Below are 13,590 nucleotides of genomic sequence, written 5' to 3' on the forward strand. Positions count from 1 at the left end.
CACAATTACACATATAATTTTTAGGTCTTATACCATCACATTTCAAATTTAACCAAAAAAAAAAAAAAAAGAGACCTAAGAACAAAATCCAACTTTTTACACAAACCATTAGCATATTCGCCAACACAACATATTTTCTTTGACATTAAAGAAAAGTTACACCAGCTCATATTTCCGAAAAAAAAAAGTTACAGAATTTGTTAGGAAAAAATAATAAATATTTTTTTACTGTAAAACGTCACAGTGAACATGCAGCTATGCTAACTTTCAATTTCTTAATTCCTAGACGTTGGCTGCTTCAATCTTCAAACTTTGGCAAATCAACAGAGCAGAGTTCTTCCGGTTGTTTTGTTTGGCCACTTTGTAGGTTAAAGGCAAGTCCGTCTGCATGAAATGCGTCCTACACACTGGCGGACCGAGGGGGGGGCAAGTGGGGGCTCACGCACCCACTCATATTTTGTACACAATGTATTTAATTGTTATATATATGCATATTTTGTCTTCTCTTTAATATATATGCCCCCACTTTAACCTTTAACAATTATATATATATATATAGTTGGGTCCGCCCCCATAGAAAACAAAAGCTGGGTCCGCCAGTGCCTACACATTCAGGTTTACACAACATTTCAACAATGCTGCTCTCTGCAACGTCCCTGCATTTTATTACACATTTCTCCTAGTTCTGTAGACAGTATAAGCCAACAGTAGCGGAATTGTGAGGCTATATCCTGGAAAATTGATAATGGGATTCATCTCGTATGCTTTGATGAGAGCCCTGCAATTCTGTAATCCAAAGACCCAAAATGAGTGAAACCAAGGCACAAGTAAAAGATGCAATCCTTTTAAAGAAAAAAGAACCAAAAAAGAAAGAAAGTATACATGCATCTTTCAGGTAAATAAGTGTTACTAACCCTACTCAAGTATTCAAGAATCTAGATAAAATGTATGATGATCCCATGACATGTATTTCAAGCTAATAAAGACATGTAAGAGAAACCTCACCATAAAATGCTTCCAACAAATTGCCAAGCAAACAACCAGAAGAACATTTCGAATCCACCGATCTCCAACACAGGAATTTGATTTCCTACTGCCCCGGTTACCATACCATAAAGATCTCTTTTCTTCTTGATCAGGATCATCTTCTTTCTTTCCAGAAAGTGAAAGAACATGTTCCCTATAGATCTGTTTTTCAGCAGCTAAAGCCCCAGTGACCAAAATAGCAGGAAAGACTACAAACAAGAGGTGTGGAAGGACAACCACCATTACATCTGGAGATCCAACATATTCGTGTTTTCCATCTTCATTGACAGATTTAATCACCCAGCCCATATAGGTCATGTATCCTTTATCCTTGCCATCAGTGAACACTTGCCCAATAAACCATGGAAATAATATGAGGTAAAACAAGTATCCTACTAAACCAAACCATGCGAGGGGAACCCTACAAAGCTCCTGTGAAACCCATCCTAAAATATTTAGAAAGCCCTTATTCTTGTAAGTAAAATGCTTATTTGAGAAAATGAGGAGAGCTTTTGGAATAAGGAGAATCAAGAGTAAAAAATATACAGCAGACCACAGCATCGGGTAATATAATGCAGCCCATTGACAACCCATGACTATAAACTCTTTCCACGTCCATGAAAGTTTAGTACTAAGACCATTAATAGAAAACGGCCTCAAATCACTCAAAGTTGATCTTCCCATGAAGTCAGTTGCTTCTATTTGCAACCAATATCTATCTGGAGATGGATCCTCAAAGGCCCTATAATTCCATGGAGCAATATATAGATCTCCCCTGGAGGTGTTATGCTGAAGCTTTATCATGGGAGCCTCAAGTACCATACTGAGATATCCAGGTCTTGTGTCATAGATCATAGCTGTAACTGACACAAGTGGAGAAACAGAAAACACCAGGGCTCTAATTGCCTCATAAGAAAAAGGGCCCATAGCACGACATTCATACTCATGACGGAATGAAGATGTTGACATGAGCTGTGAGTCCAGAGGAAAAGTGGGCAATATGATAGTTTTCTTGGTGCCTAACTTAAAGTCAACATCAACGTATGAAACATGACCTCTATCAATGGCCAAAATTCGCATGGCTCGGCTCTTCCTCCAGTCACCCATCTCCCACTCCCAGAATTCATTGGCCGTTGGGGCATCAGTCGAACAATTAACAGGAGGCTGAGAAGATAGTTGGTGTATATTAAGCTGGAAAAATTCCGGCGAAGATGAAAGCTGATGGTGCCTCTTCAAGTTTTTACCGAACCTTGCATGCAGATGCCCGCATATATAAGCTGATATGGAATGATTGAGGAATATATCTTTTAGGCTCTTCCCAGAGTGTGAGGTTGCCGAGAATGAAAGAGGAAAATGGCCGAAGGAAATCTTGGTTATTGGATCTTTTGATTGAGAATCCCAGTGGGAGAGCTCCATATCTAATTCTGATAATACCTGATCAGTTGGATGCCCAAAAAGATTAGTTGGGCCTCGTACACCAACAGACATAGTGGTATCAACTCCAACAAAGAGATGCTTCCGGTCACGAGTCTGGAATTAGATGGAGAAGGAAAGCTCTCAAAGTTGGGGAAGTAATAACAAGCAAATATGCATTGACATGTGAGAATCTATAACCAAAGGCTTAGGGATTTACAGTTAACTCAGGAACTTAAGTGGAGTGTTTTGTTCAAGCACATGACATACAATAACATTAATAGCAGGTGTAAAGAGTGCAATGAATACTGACCTGAAGAGTAATACTATTGACATTCCCAGTTCTGCCCAACTGCCCATTAATGCTATACTTTGAAAAGAAATCAAAGGCACCACCAAGAAGTGGTACACCAAAGTTATCGTGATTCCCCCTAAGATCAAAGAAGATACTCTTGTCAAGTCCACTGCTTTCGATAACGTGTTCCATTACAGTCTGGTATTCCACCCACTCCACCTCATTTTGTTTCATTGTTAACAAATCCTTGCTTTTTCCGTCTAATGAAGATAAGCAAACGCAAACAGGATTGGATTGGATTGGATTGGGCATTCAAACAGGATTTCAAGCGTGAGACTTTGACATCAACATTCGATGATTAGATTGGATTAAATTAAGGTGCTTAAATTTACAGAGAAAGGCAGGAAGGGAAGGTGTACGTTGTTACCTGTGAGATCACCAGTGATGAGGACGAGAGAAGGGTTGATCATGGAGAGAGCAGGGGCGACAAGTTTGGTGAAGTCGGTTGCTCTGTCGGGGTGGTGGACACTGAAATGGAGATCGGAAAGCTGAACCACCCACACAACAGACTCCGGGCCTCCTTTCACATCTATCACATCTTTTGGGGGGTTTGCACAACACAATGCGGGAATGACTGCCATAAACACCATCGCGTTCAGAATCGCACTCCCCATATTTTCTTCTTCCAATCCAATCTAATTGCTTTCTTGCTTTGCTTGCCGTCCTCTCTCTCTCATTCATACCGGGGGTCTTACTTCTCTCGGATTCTTTTATAGTAGCCAATCGCCTACAAAAACGAATAAAATTATAAATAAATAAAATTTAGTATAAAAAAAAATAAATAAATAAAATTACAGCAGTACATTACTACATTACAAGTAACAGCTACCAGGAGCAAGAGATAAAATTTACAGAGATGAAAAACGAATAGTGATGCTGAGAGAGAGAGAGGGGGGCATGCGACTAGCTCGCTAGTCGCTCTGGTTTGCTAATTGCTCAATCAAAATTACCAGCTGCCATCGTCGCCTGCAAACACCCCCTCTTTAACTTCTTCTTCTTCTTCCCACTAGTGCTCTCTTCTAGTTTCAATGTGAGTAATCTCCCTCCTAACTATATGTCTACTACTTGGTTCCGCTGAAATTTCTTCAATCTGGCTTCTTTTATGGGCTTCTTACAATTTTATGGGCTTCTTTCATTGAGGATTATCGGCTTCTTGATGATTGTAATGTCTTTGCGTGATGAAATTGAGCATTCCCTTCAGTTTTCTTCTCTACTCGAACTGGGTTCTTACATTCGTACCGTTAACTGTGCCATTTCTTTGTTTCATTTGATATAGAGGAGTGACATCAAGAATTTTGTGAAATTTAACAATGTGATTTGGAAGCCATATATGGCATCATTGAAGCTTTATCTCACTGTGGAAAGTTATGATACCTGACAATTGGTGGGCTTTGAGTTTTCAAGGGATAAAAGGAGATAAACTGAGTGACGTTTAGATTTATTTTTGGGCATAGTGAGGTCCATGCTGCACTGCAGACTAATATGATCCGTATGGCAGTCACTTCTAATATAGATTGCCTTCTACCTCAACAACCTCTCAATATAAAAAAAAAGAGTGTTGTCCATGCCATTCACTAACCTACTCTTCTTGATGACTCCCAATGAAAAGTGCAAATTCTACCTTTACTGCCAAATACTCTTAAAATCTTTCACTCTGGTGGCATGCAGAATGCATTTACCACTAACCTGAGACGTGTTAGTCTTAGACTTCTACTGTGACATCTCTTATCTGTTTATCATACTCTTTACTGATTGAATTGAAATCAAACAACTCTTCGATAAAACTCATATCATCTTTTTTGGTTTACCTGTTTTTTGTAGTGTGACCTTTCGATGGGAACCATGTTGCTACAGTCAACTTTTCCGATTCGGGAGAAAAGAATCCATGAAAGATCGTTTATTACTCTTGCAACTAGTCTGGTCCAGAACTGTTGCAGTGAGCCGAGTTTCAGTATGCAGACATCAAAGATCGACTTTAACTCTGTCCCTTTTTTTCCCCAAAGGAGGTAAACATTTTGAAATCAAGTGCTTTTTATGGGCATGAACATTTGCATCATTTATGGCCTTATGCTGCTTGTGAGCCTTCATCGGACAACAAAAGTGTTTCTTTCTCTTTTGATCTTGTTTTTCATTTATGAAAGAAAGTTAACTGCACTATATTTCCCAATGATTCTTAATAAGTTTCCAAATAATAGTTGTGCTATCTGCATCCTTATTGTGGCATGTACTTCTACTTTTATTCTCACATTCATGCTTGGACTTTTTCTTTTTCCTGTTCTGGGTCTCCCTTCCTGTTTCCCATTTCCAGAATGTTTCTATGTAGAATGATGTCATGAATTTGAATTTGGTGCTGTGTGTTGGGAACTTATGCCAAAATCCTTCATTCACTAGGAGTTGGGAGGACTGCCTCTCATCCTGTAGACCTAACGGACCTTGAACTTGAACGTAGCAGTAAAGATTCTGTTTAGTCGACTTATAGAGAATAAGTTCAGTCAGTCTTGTTGACTGTCTACAATTGATATCAAACAAGAGTTTTATTTACAGAACTGAGTGATTATATATCGATACCAGATCCTAGTGTCCAAATTGTATTTAAGAATTATAAGTTTCCTGGTCCAAATGCAACTAGAGAAAATGCTTGCTACAAATTTGATGCCTTTTGGTGTTACAAAATAGATCGATGCCCTTTTAACCTGCTTATCTCTGTTATCCTGAAGCAGATTTCAGTCAAGAAAGCAGCAATGGGGATTAGCCTTTGCCTTGGACACAGGTGGGGTTCCTGATAATGGTGGCCAAGAGAGCGTCAATGACGACAGCATCAATGATCTCAATCGCACTCGTTTAGGTCGGATAGTGACTGCAGCTGGAAGACAGCTATTAGAGAAGCTGAACTTAGCTAGAAAAAACTTTCCCATGAAGATATTTCTACTTCTTTTGGGTTTCTACACGGCAAATGCATTGGCCACGATCCTTGGGCAGACAGGAGATTGGGATGTTTTGGTTGCAGGAATTGTGGTTGCTGCTATTGAGGGTATTGGCATGCTCATGTATAGAAAGCCCACTTCCCCTTCTTTATCAAGTGGGAAGCTCAAGTCTTTTGTCATGCTGATGAATTACTGGAAAGCCGGTGTGTGCTTAGGCCTCTTTGTGGATGCTTTTAAATTGGGTAGTTAGAATATGCTTTTATCCCCTTGAGTAATTTGCATGGAAGATGGAGATCGATGATTAATTCTTAAATACGTGCTCCATAACCTCCATCGATGGATTGTTTAGGCCACAGTCCAATTTCAACCGCAGTTGTGCAAATAAGTATATAGTTCGTCTTATATTTGCAGTTCTTAGATTCTCTTTGCAATATAAAACGAAAGAACGTTCAAGTTCAGATATTGTCGAGAAGCGAGGGAAACCAAAACTGTTTTAATTAGATTGGTTCTTTGATCACATATCACTGCCCATTCATCAGTGACCATGAGAAGAGCATAACTGATGACAGAAATCAGGAACAGCCAAGCCTAAGATGTCTTCGCCGACTGTAATGACTTAAATTCATACTAGTATCTCGAACAAAAAAAGGAACAAAAAGGTGAATAATACCATTGCGCATGCCACATCTCCTACCAGTCGCAACCATACCGGCAATTGTATACCAACTACATTCACATTTATTAAAATTCATGTATAAGATTGCATCTAACTCTTTAGCAAATGTAAACTCATTAAAGCCAATGTTAATATATACAGTACAAAATAGAATGCCGACTATCTGAGCTTATGGCGGTCTGTCCCTTCTGATTCAATCTCCTTTACCTTATCCACAACATACTGGACTTTCTTCGACAGGTCTTGTGTATGTTCCTCGATGTGTTCAAATAGAAGGTCTATGACTTTTCTTAGTGAAGCAGAACGCTCTCTCTCAAGGAACAGCTCTTGAGTTAATTCTTCAATCTTTGTCTTATCATCCTACAACACAAGGGGGAAGAGAGATCAAATTCAGGCCATATGAATAAAATATACATGTAATGTCCATAATTCTACTTATAGTAGATAATGCAGTTATTAGTTAACTAATTATAATAAGCTAAATGCAATAATGTAGCTAACATATTATTAATTTGACTTGTTGTCAACTAGCCTTGGCTAGCATGGGACTTGCCCCGTACTTGTAACTCTTCTATCCATAATGGCATGAAGGCCAATCAATGTCTACAGTCGAGCCTGAACAGATATTTCTAAGCAGATGAAGAATGAGCAGCCAGTGAATGAAGAAAAGTAGAAAACATCAAATCATTGCCTAAAAATCTATTCTAAATCCTGACTTAAAATAAGAACTCTGACTTGGAAAGACAAGACTGAATGAATTACCTACAGAACATTGATGGTTAAACAACCACAAGTGAGGTACAAAATTTTAATCACCCCCTTCCATCTCCACCCCCAGCACATACATACGAATGTGTAAAAAGTAACATGTTTCCTTATAACTTTTAGAACACTAATATTAAAGACTTTATATTGAAGATTTATACTTGCCAGGCAATGAAAAGGATTTAAGAACAACCATAAGCAACCTGGAACAAAATTTCATGAAAAGAAGATCATTTTCAATTGAGACCTGATCCGAGATAAATTAAGAGATCTTCAGCTTTTCCAAAAATCTATCACCTTAGATTGGAAGGATTAGTTTTTTGCTGACCTCAGAACCGGCTAATTTAATTTTTTTTCTCATTTGAACCTTCCAATTCCACGTAGCTGTCATATCTTTCTATACAACCTTCTATGTAAACACGTGGACAAGATTTTGAGTTGTCTTAAGCCACTGTTTAATATGAATTGATATGTGTATGATACATAACAAAAATGGACAAGGCAAACAAAAATTTGCTATAACAAACTAAGTTAAGAAAGAATATAGAATATCACAATAACTGACCGGTATTTGATCCTCAATCAACCCTTTTGGACGTTTGCTCGCTATCAATGCATGATTGTGCTCCTTGATAAACTTAGTAACAACCCACTTGCCGATATTCAGTTTTTTTATCGACAGCATTGCCATACAACCTACCCTAGTGGGAGCGCGTGGGTTTACAGTCTTCTTGTCACGCCTATCAGGCTTCCGGTAACCCTCTTTGCTGCATACAAATGTTCGTGCAATGATAGTTCCATCATGTTTGGATCGAGACAGATAGTTCATACGAGTATTGAAACCCATACGCAAGCCATAGACATTATAAAATGCCTGTGCATTTACTTCTGTATCAAATTCCTGACCCACATATGGCTCATCTACTTCGACTACAGATCCATCTTTGGAAGAGTTTTGAGTTCTTTCATCATTTTGTACAACCCAAAGTATCTTCTGAAGAGAAGTGCCTACCAAGGCACCATCATTAGAATTAGAATGCTTGAACTCAGTATCAGTTGAACCATTTGACACCTCCTCATTAACATTTATATCAAGTACCGAATCCACTGCAAAAATATGCAAATTCAGGGAATCATAAGTAAATTCTGCAATGAAAATGACTGGTTTTCCCTGATCAGTGCCTATCGAACCTATAGCCAAGAAACACACCAGAAATGATAGAATGGGGTTCTTCAAAACTAAAACTAGTATTTGAGTTTGGTGATATAGAGTCCAGTGTCCGGAGTCATGACAGAGTGCTGTTATTACGAACAATTAAGTTGTATTGACACACAATTTGAAACAAACGAATCCATAAATTTACAGAAAAAGAATCAGAGCCAAACCCAGAAACCATACACGGAGAATCAAACAGAAAATCAGCAATTTTACATCAAAGATCTCATCTTCAGAATAAGTAAGAATGTGAAGACAGTTGTTCAAAGACCACCATAGAATATTTCAATTATTTGGAACTCACTGAATTATGAAGACCGAAATTCAGAGGGTCAGATCCATAACAACTCCATGTTTGCTTGCTTCAGAGTTCAGACTTGAGACTTGAGACTTCAGACTTGAGAGAGAGAAGGCGAGAGGCCTATGAAAGAGAGGCTTCGTAGGATTTTGAGTCAAACAGTCCGAGTCACTCAACTTGGTTATAATGAATATGATTGGCCCTGGCCCAGGCCCAGTAATTGAAGCACGCAAAAGATCTTTTGCATTTTTCATTTAGCACATATAAAGGAACGCAATGGTAAAAACCCTCGCGTTCCTGCTCCATGCAGTAAGATTTTAATTACTAGACTACAGATCTGGTTGCAGTTTAAATTACCTATAGGAAATAAATACACTAAATCTATAAGCAACAAGCCAACGACTAATCCTCATACATTTGATCGATTCTCAATGAGAATTACATCGCAGGTTTAATGCTGAATTTGAAGGTAACATAACAATCCAGTGACAAAGCAAATGTGAAGCCTTTACATCTATTTCAGTACATTATTAAAATGATTGGTCGGAGACTAGCGGAGATTTTGACGGCCTTTTGCTTCAGAGGATGCGATGTCTTTGAGAATGTCATTAACGCGCAGGATCTTTTGTGAGAGGTGTTGAGTGTGGTCGTCAATGTGATTAAATAGGAGGTCTATGATTTTTCTATATGAAGCAGACCTCTTTCGCTCAACCATCAGCTGTTGAGTTAATTCTTTGATTTTTATCTGTTCATCCTGCAAGTAACAAGATGCTTGGTTATAACTTCCCACCCACAGTCATGGAAAACAAAATAGCTCAGTGATTGCGACCAGTATGTGCACAGATGTTAATTGTGCCTGTAGAAGACTCTCTAGTTCTAAGCCCTCGGAGAAAGGAAGAAAATACACTCCAACAAACTAAATGATACCGCATACTGAAACTCCAACACATGTTTGGCTGGTATCAAGCAAACGACTACTCTGACCCAAAAAAAAAAAAAATGATTAAATGTGGAAAAGATGATGGAAAGACTGAATAAAGATAATAAACTACAGCATTTTCAACTGCACTTCTAACTCCATGTGAATGTAGCATATGTTAAGGTTAAGAAGTAGTATTCTTCTTCCTAAACAGACACAGATCAACCACAGAATTATGATAATCAGTTCATCACAACCTTGATGCAGAACATTGCTTCCAGAATTTTAACAATCAGTTAATCACAACCTTGATGCAAAACATAAATAATAAACCTCAAAATACACTTTCCACAAGACACTAACATACCTCAGAAACAAAATGGACAACCCTGATGCAGATGTAGAGGTGTCATATACATATATATTACACATATCCTGAGACTCGACACCATGACACTAGAATCAGTTAAGGTGTTTCAGGGAATGAAACAAAATTGAAAGGAAAAAGGAACAACAATAAAAGATTTACCAACAGTTGCAAACCATGTATGAAGTTATGAACAAGCAATTTTCAAATGAAAGAGAATAGTTGCCTTGCAAGTCTAACTCATAGTAAACTAACTGAATGATCATATGCTATCAAGTTATTGTAGAAGGTGCAAGCGCATGATGAGCATCCAAGTTGGACATTGATGCTAAATTGGGGACATGTACCCTTACGCCTATCAATTCATAGATACAAACAATAGCATTTTCACCAAAGAAAAAAAATAAAATAAAAATAAAAAAACCGTACTGAAGAATAAAAGCTGATACAAAACTTACTGAAGATTCATCATTCAATCCGTTTTCACTCTTTCCAGGAGTCAGGGAATGGGCGTGCTCCTTGACAAACTTTGCAACCACCCAGTTTCCATTACTCAGTTTCTTCATTGAAATCATTGCCTTGCAACCAACCCTAGTTGGGGGCCGAGGTCTCACACTCTTCCTATCACGCTTATCAGCCACTCGATAACCCTCTTTGTTACATACCAGTGTTCGAGCAATGACAGACCCATCAACCCTAGAGCGAGATAGATCGTTTACACGTGTTCTGAAACCTACTCTCAGTGCATATGCATTGTAAAATGCATGTGCAGCTGCTTCTGATTCAAATTCCTGACCCACATATGGTTCATCTGCTTCAACCTCCAAGCTTGCAGAATTTTGACCCACTTGCTCAGTTTGCCCAATATTAGAGACCTCCCCAACAGAAGTTCCGAGAATTGCATCATCGTTATTTAATCTAAGCTCAACATCAGCTAAGTTATCCGATGCCCCATTTTGAGTCTGTGTATCAATTCCAGAATCCACTGCAAAAACATGAACTTTGAGCCATTACCTCTCTCTCTCTCTCCATAAAGAAACAAAATTACATTAACGAAAGCTACATAACACAGGAGAATCAAATGCCCATCATATAGAGATACATTGACATCATTCATCTTCAGCCTAAGCTGAGCAACAAAATGGTCAAATGAGTTGTACTGGGTTAAATTTCATTTTGATGGATTTGATTTGCATTCACATAGAGCACACTGATCATTCATTCCCAAATGAGCATATATATATATATATATATATCTGCAATTGTTGTGTGTGTAAAGCATAACCCAGTATTAAGAAAATGAAAAGAAAAAAATAGTACAATACTGTACAATTCATATTAGAAACCCGCAAGAAAACTCCATTTATCAACGGAACATAGAATCTTTATATTAAGGAATCTTTCAAAGAGAACTTACTTGTTCATGGATTCTAAAGCTGGCCCAGAAGATACAACCACCAAAACCAATTGAAGCCACTGAAATGAGAGGAATTAAACTACTTTTGGTTACTGGGGAAAAACAAAGTGCAACAGAAGGAGAGGAAGACAAATAGGTCTATTGATTGAGAGCAGTCGGGAGAGACAAGAGCGAGGGAGATGGGCAATTAACCGGGTCTCATTTACAATTACTAGCTAGGGCTCACTGGGCCTTGTAAAGTCTGCAACTTAAAGGGTCAAGGCCCTTTTTCACAAGAATCCAATCCCATATGACCAAAACAAATGACTTTGTTAGGTTGGCCCAAGTTGCATTGAACAGACATCTCGAGATGCATGAGGGATCATGGACTACGTGCAAGTATAATATAGAGAATAAAACCATTGTGGTGTGGAGAGCTCACTGCCATCTTCAACATGAATATGATTTGACATCATTCTCCAAAAAAAAAAAAAAAAAAGAAGCCATCGCTTTTTATAAGTTAACTAGGGTTTTAAATACAAATTAAAAAAACGTAAAAGACGAGACCGGGGCCTGGAATTGATATACACGTGGTGCTAAGGCATCCCCGAAAGCAAGCTAGGCAGGGACATTGCTATTCCAAATGGCCAAATTTACTATATAAAGAGTTCTCAACCATGAAATATATATAAAGAGTGCATGTGTCTCACATGTCTTTACTCGATCTCGCTATACTGAGCCGGCCATATTATTATTATGTTAATTAATATTATTCAATTCATGGCTAGAAGTATATATATGAAAAATGGATCGTCTAAAACATGGACAGCTAACGATAAATTCAAACAGAGAGACGGTGAAGTTTGAAAATCATTCTCATGTATGCATCACATTGCTAACGAGCTAGGGTTAGTATGTCTCATGTTGCCATTAACCCTAACTAGTATCAAAACTAAAGTTAGATACACAGTAGTCCTAGTACTTTGGTCAAAGTCATAGTTGAGATAAATCTTCCATCTCTTTATCATCTAAGAAGCTGGCTGGGCGTGATAATTGATTAGATTACCGATGATCCAAGAGCGAGCATTTGTTTATTTAATTAATTAAATTTCACAGTGGCAACAGGCAGGGGTGATTAAATAAATTGTAATTACAGTAGCTAGGTAGAGGGAAATACCATGTGTTTTACCGTCTTTGATTCCTTTCCTTCCTTCACGGTCAAACTTAGAGAAGGGAAGGTGGTGTTTTTTGAAGCCTTCGAGATCATGAAACTCTCTCCCTTGCTTTCTGCAGCACCACCTCCATGACTTACATGGTTCCACCCTAGCTAGCTACTCCTTTATTTAAGCGCCTCTCTCTCTCTCTCTCTCTCTCTCTCTCTCTCTCTCTCTCTCTCTCTCTCTCTCTCTGCTCTTCCATACAGGACAAGATAAATTCAGGCAAAATGCCATGTCACATACAGACGTATGCAAAATTATGGAAGACCACAGATTAACATATACCAACGTATATATGTCGGTGCAAAGGCTTTGCAAATGAAAAAAAGATTAGTAAAGTTACCTAATTATAAGATAGCTAGCTAGACCTAAACCCTGATTCCATCAGGTGAAATATCTAAGTTCGAGCAGAGGCCAGGCGTATATAAAGTTATACATATGTTTTAGGCAGAAATTGACAAAAGCTAGCCGAAAATGAAAGATCTGAGAGTCTCGTTTCAACAAGATACGAAAGTCTTGTATATAGACGAGTAGTACGTACTTAGATTTTGTTCCAATCTGTCCCGGCCATTAAATGGAATTTAAAAGCTTAGAGAGCTAGGTAGAAAGAGAATGAAATATAATTTCAATTGAATCATGATAGGGAGGGAAGGGAAGGGGAGGGAAGGGAAGGACCCGGAAGACAAGGGTTAGTGTCTTCAAATAGGGGTGCAAACCTAACCTCGATCATCTCTTCTCTCTATCTGCTGCGCATGCACGCCACCTATATATAAACCTAATTTGTTTTTTCTTTCGCACTCCCACAGATCGACTGTGCATGTTTATATATAATCTAATGCCTGGAATCCCTTCTGCCCAGTAATAAATATATAGCTTTTTCTTTAACTTTGAATATATATGTATTCCCTTTTAATTCGAAGAAGAAAAAAATGTGTCGTGTCAGAGACGACATGCATGAATTATTGTCATATATATGCTGAGTGGATAGACCCACACTCCGTTTGAAGCGGGGGAGCAG

The 13,590-nt window shown here is 38.3% G+C and overlaps 4 protein-coding genes across 5 annotated transcripts; 1 reads left to right on the top strand and 3 right to left on the bottom strand.

Annotated features, from left to right (window-relative positions):
* Positions 1-70: 70 nt before the first annotated feature.
* LOC112193903 (putative metallophosphoesterase At3g03305) lies at positions 71-3,495 on the bottom strand. 2 transcript variants are annotated; one of them, XM_024334165.2, is made up of 5 exons: positions 3,162-3,495; positions 2,753-3,070; positions 1,006-2,556; positions 604-786; positions 71-400 (listed from the first exon to the last, which is right to left on the bottom strand). In XM_024334165.2, exons 2-4 carry the CDS (start codon positions 3,044-3,046, stop codon positions 667-669), a joined length of 1,965 nt encoding a protein of 654 aa, XP_024189933.1. In that variant the 5' UTR covers positions 3,047-3,070; positions 3,162-3,495; the 3' UTR covers positions 71-400; positions 604-666. The 2 variants fall into 2 exon arrangements, with proteins under 2 accessions (XP_024189933.1, XP_024189932.1); XM_024334164.2 differs by having other exon boundaries at positions 2,753-2,994; positions 3,162-3,494.
* A 140-nt stretch (positions 3,496-3,635) lies between these two features.
* On the top strand, positions 3,636-6,175 carry LOC112191399 (ycf20-like protein). Its single transcript, XM_024330745.2, has 3 exons — positions 3,636-3,824; positions 4,616-4,800; positions 5,515-6,175. Exons 2-3 carry the CDS (start codon positions 4,628-4,630, stop codon positions 5,966-5,968), a joined length of 627 nt encoding a protein of 208 aa, XP_024186513.1. The 5' UTR covers positions 3,636-3,824; positions 4,616-4,627; the 3' UTR covers positions 5,969-6,175.
* Positions 6,176-6,406: 231 nt separating this feature from the next.
* Positions 6,407-8,837, bottom strand: LOC112191397 (protein FAR1-RELATED SEQUENCE 12). Its single transcript, XM_024330743.2, has 3 exons — positions 8,680-8,837; positions 7,725-8,266; positions 6,407-6,754 (listed from the first exon to the last, which is right to left on the bottom strand). Coding segments are annotated over exons 1-3 (744 nt in total). The 5' UTR covers positions 8,681-8,837; the 3' UTR covers positions 6,407-6,553.
* A 218-nt stretch (positions 8,838-9,055) lies between these two features.
* LOC112191398 (protein FAR1-RELATED SEQUENCE 5) lies at positions 9,056-11,535 on the bottom strand. Its single transcript, XM_024330744.2, has 3 exons — positions 11,377-11,535; positions 10,418-10,944; positions 9,056-9,427 (listed from the first exon to the last, which is right to left on the bottom strand). Coding segments are annotated over exons 1-3 (732 nt in total). The 5' UTR covers positions 11,378-11,535; the 3' UTR covers positions 9,056-9,223.
* Positions 11,536-13,590: the final 2,055 nt, after the last annotated feature.

Source organism: Rosa chinensis, chromosome 3 (assembly GCF_002994745.2).
Source record: "Rosa chinensis cultivar Old Blush chromosome 3, RchiOBHm-V2, whole genome shotgun sequence".
NCBI lineage: Eukaryota > Viridiplantae > Streptophyta > Magnoliopsida > Rosales > Rosaceae > Rosa > Rosa chinensis.

Bases quoted from the DNA above. Each gene is read 5' to 3' on its own strand.
- LOC112191398 (XM_024330744.2), bottom strand. The intron at 9,428-10,417 runs GTAAGTTTTGTA...TGTTACTTGCAG, and splicing joins GATTGAATGATGAATCTTCA to GATGAACAGATAAAAATCAA.
- LOC112193903 (XM_024334164.2), bottom strand. From the start codon at position 3,408: ATGGGGAGTGCGATTCTGAACGCGATGGTGTTTATGGCAGTCATTCCC. The intron at 2,995-3,161 runs GTAACAACGTAC...TATCTTCATTAG, and splicing joins CATCACTGGTGATCTCACAG to ACGGAAAAAGCAAGGATTTG. The intron at 787-1,005 runs GTGAGGTTTCTC...TTTGGATTACAG, and splicing joins TTTGTTGGAAGCATTTTATG to AATTGCAGGGCTCTCATCAA.
- LOC112191399 (XM_024330745.2), top strand. From the start codon at position 4,628: ATGGGAACCATGTTGCTACAGTCAACTTTTCCGATTCGGGAGAAAAGA. The intron at 4,801-5,514 runs GTAAACATTTTG...ATCCTGAAGCAG, and splicing joins CCTTTTTTTCCCCAAAGGAG to ATTTCAGTCAAGAAAGCAGC.
- LOC112191397 (XM_024330743.2), bottom strand. The intron at 6,755-7,724 runs GTCAGTTATTGT...CTTGTGTTGTAG, and splicing joins TGATTGAGGATCAAATACCG to GATGATAAGACAAAGATTGA.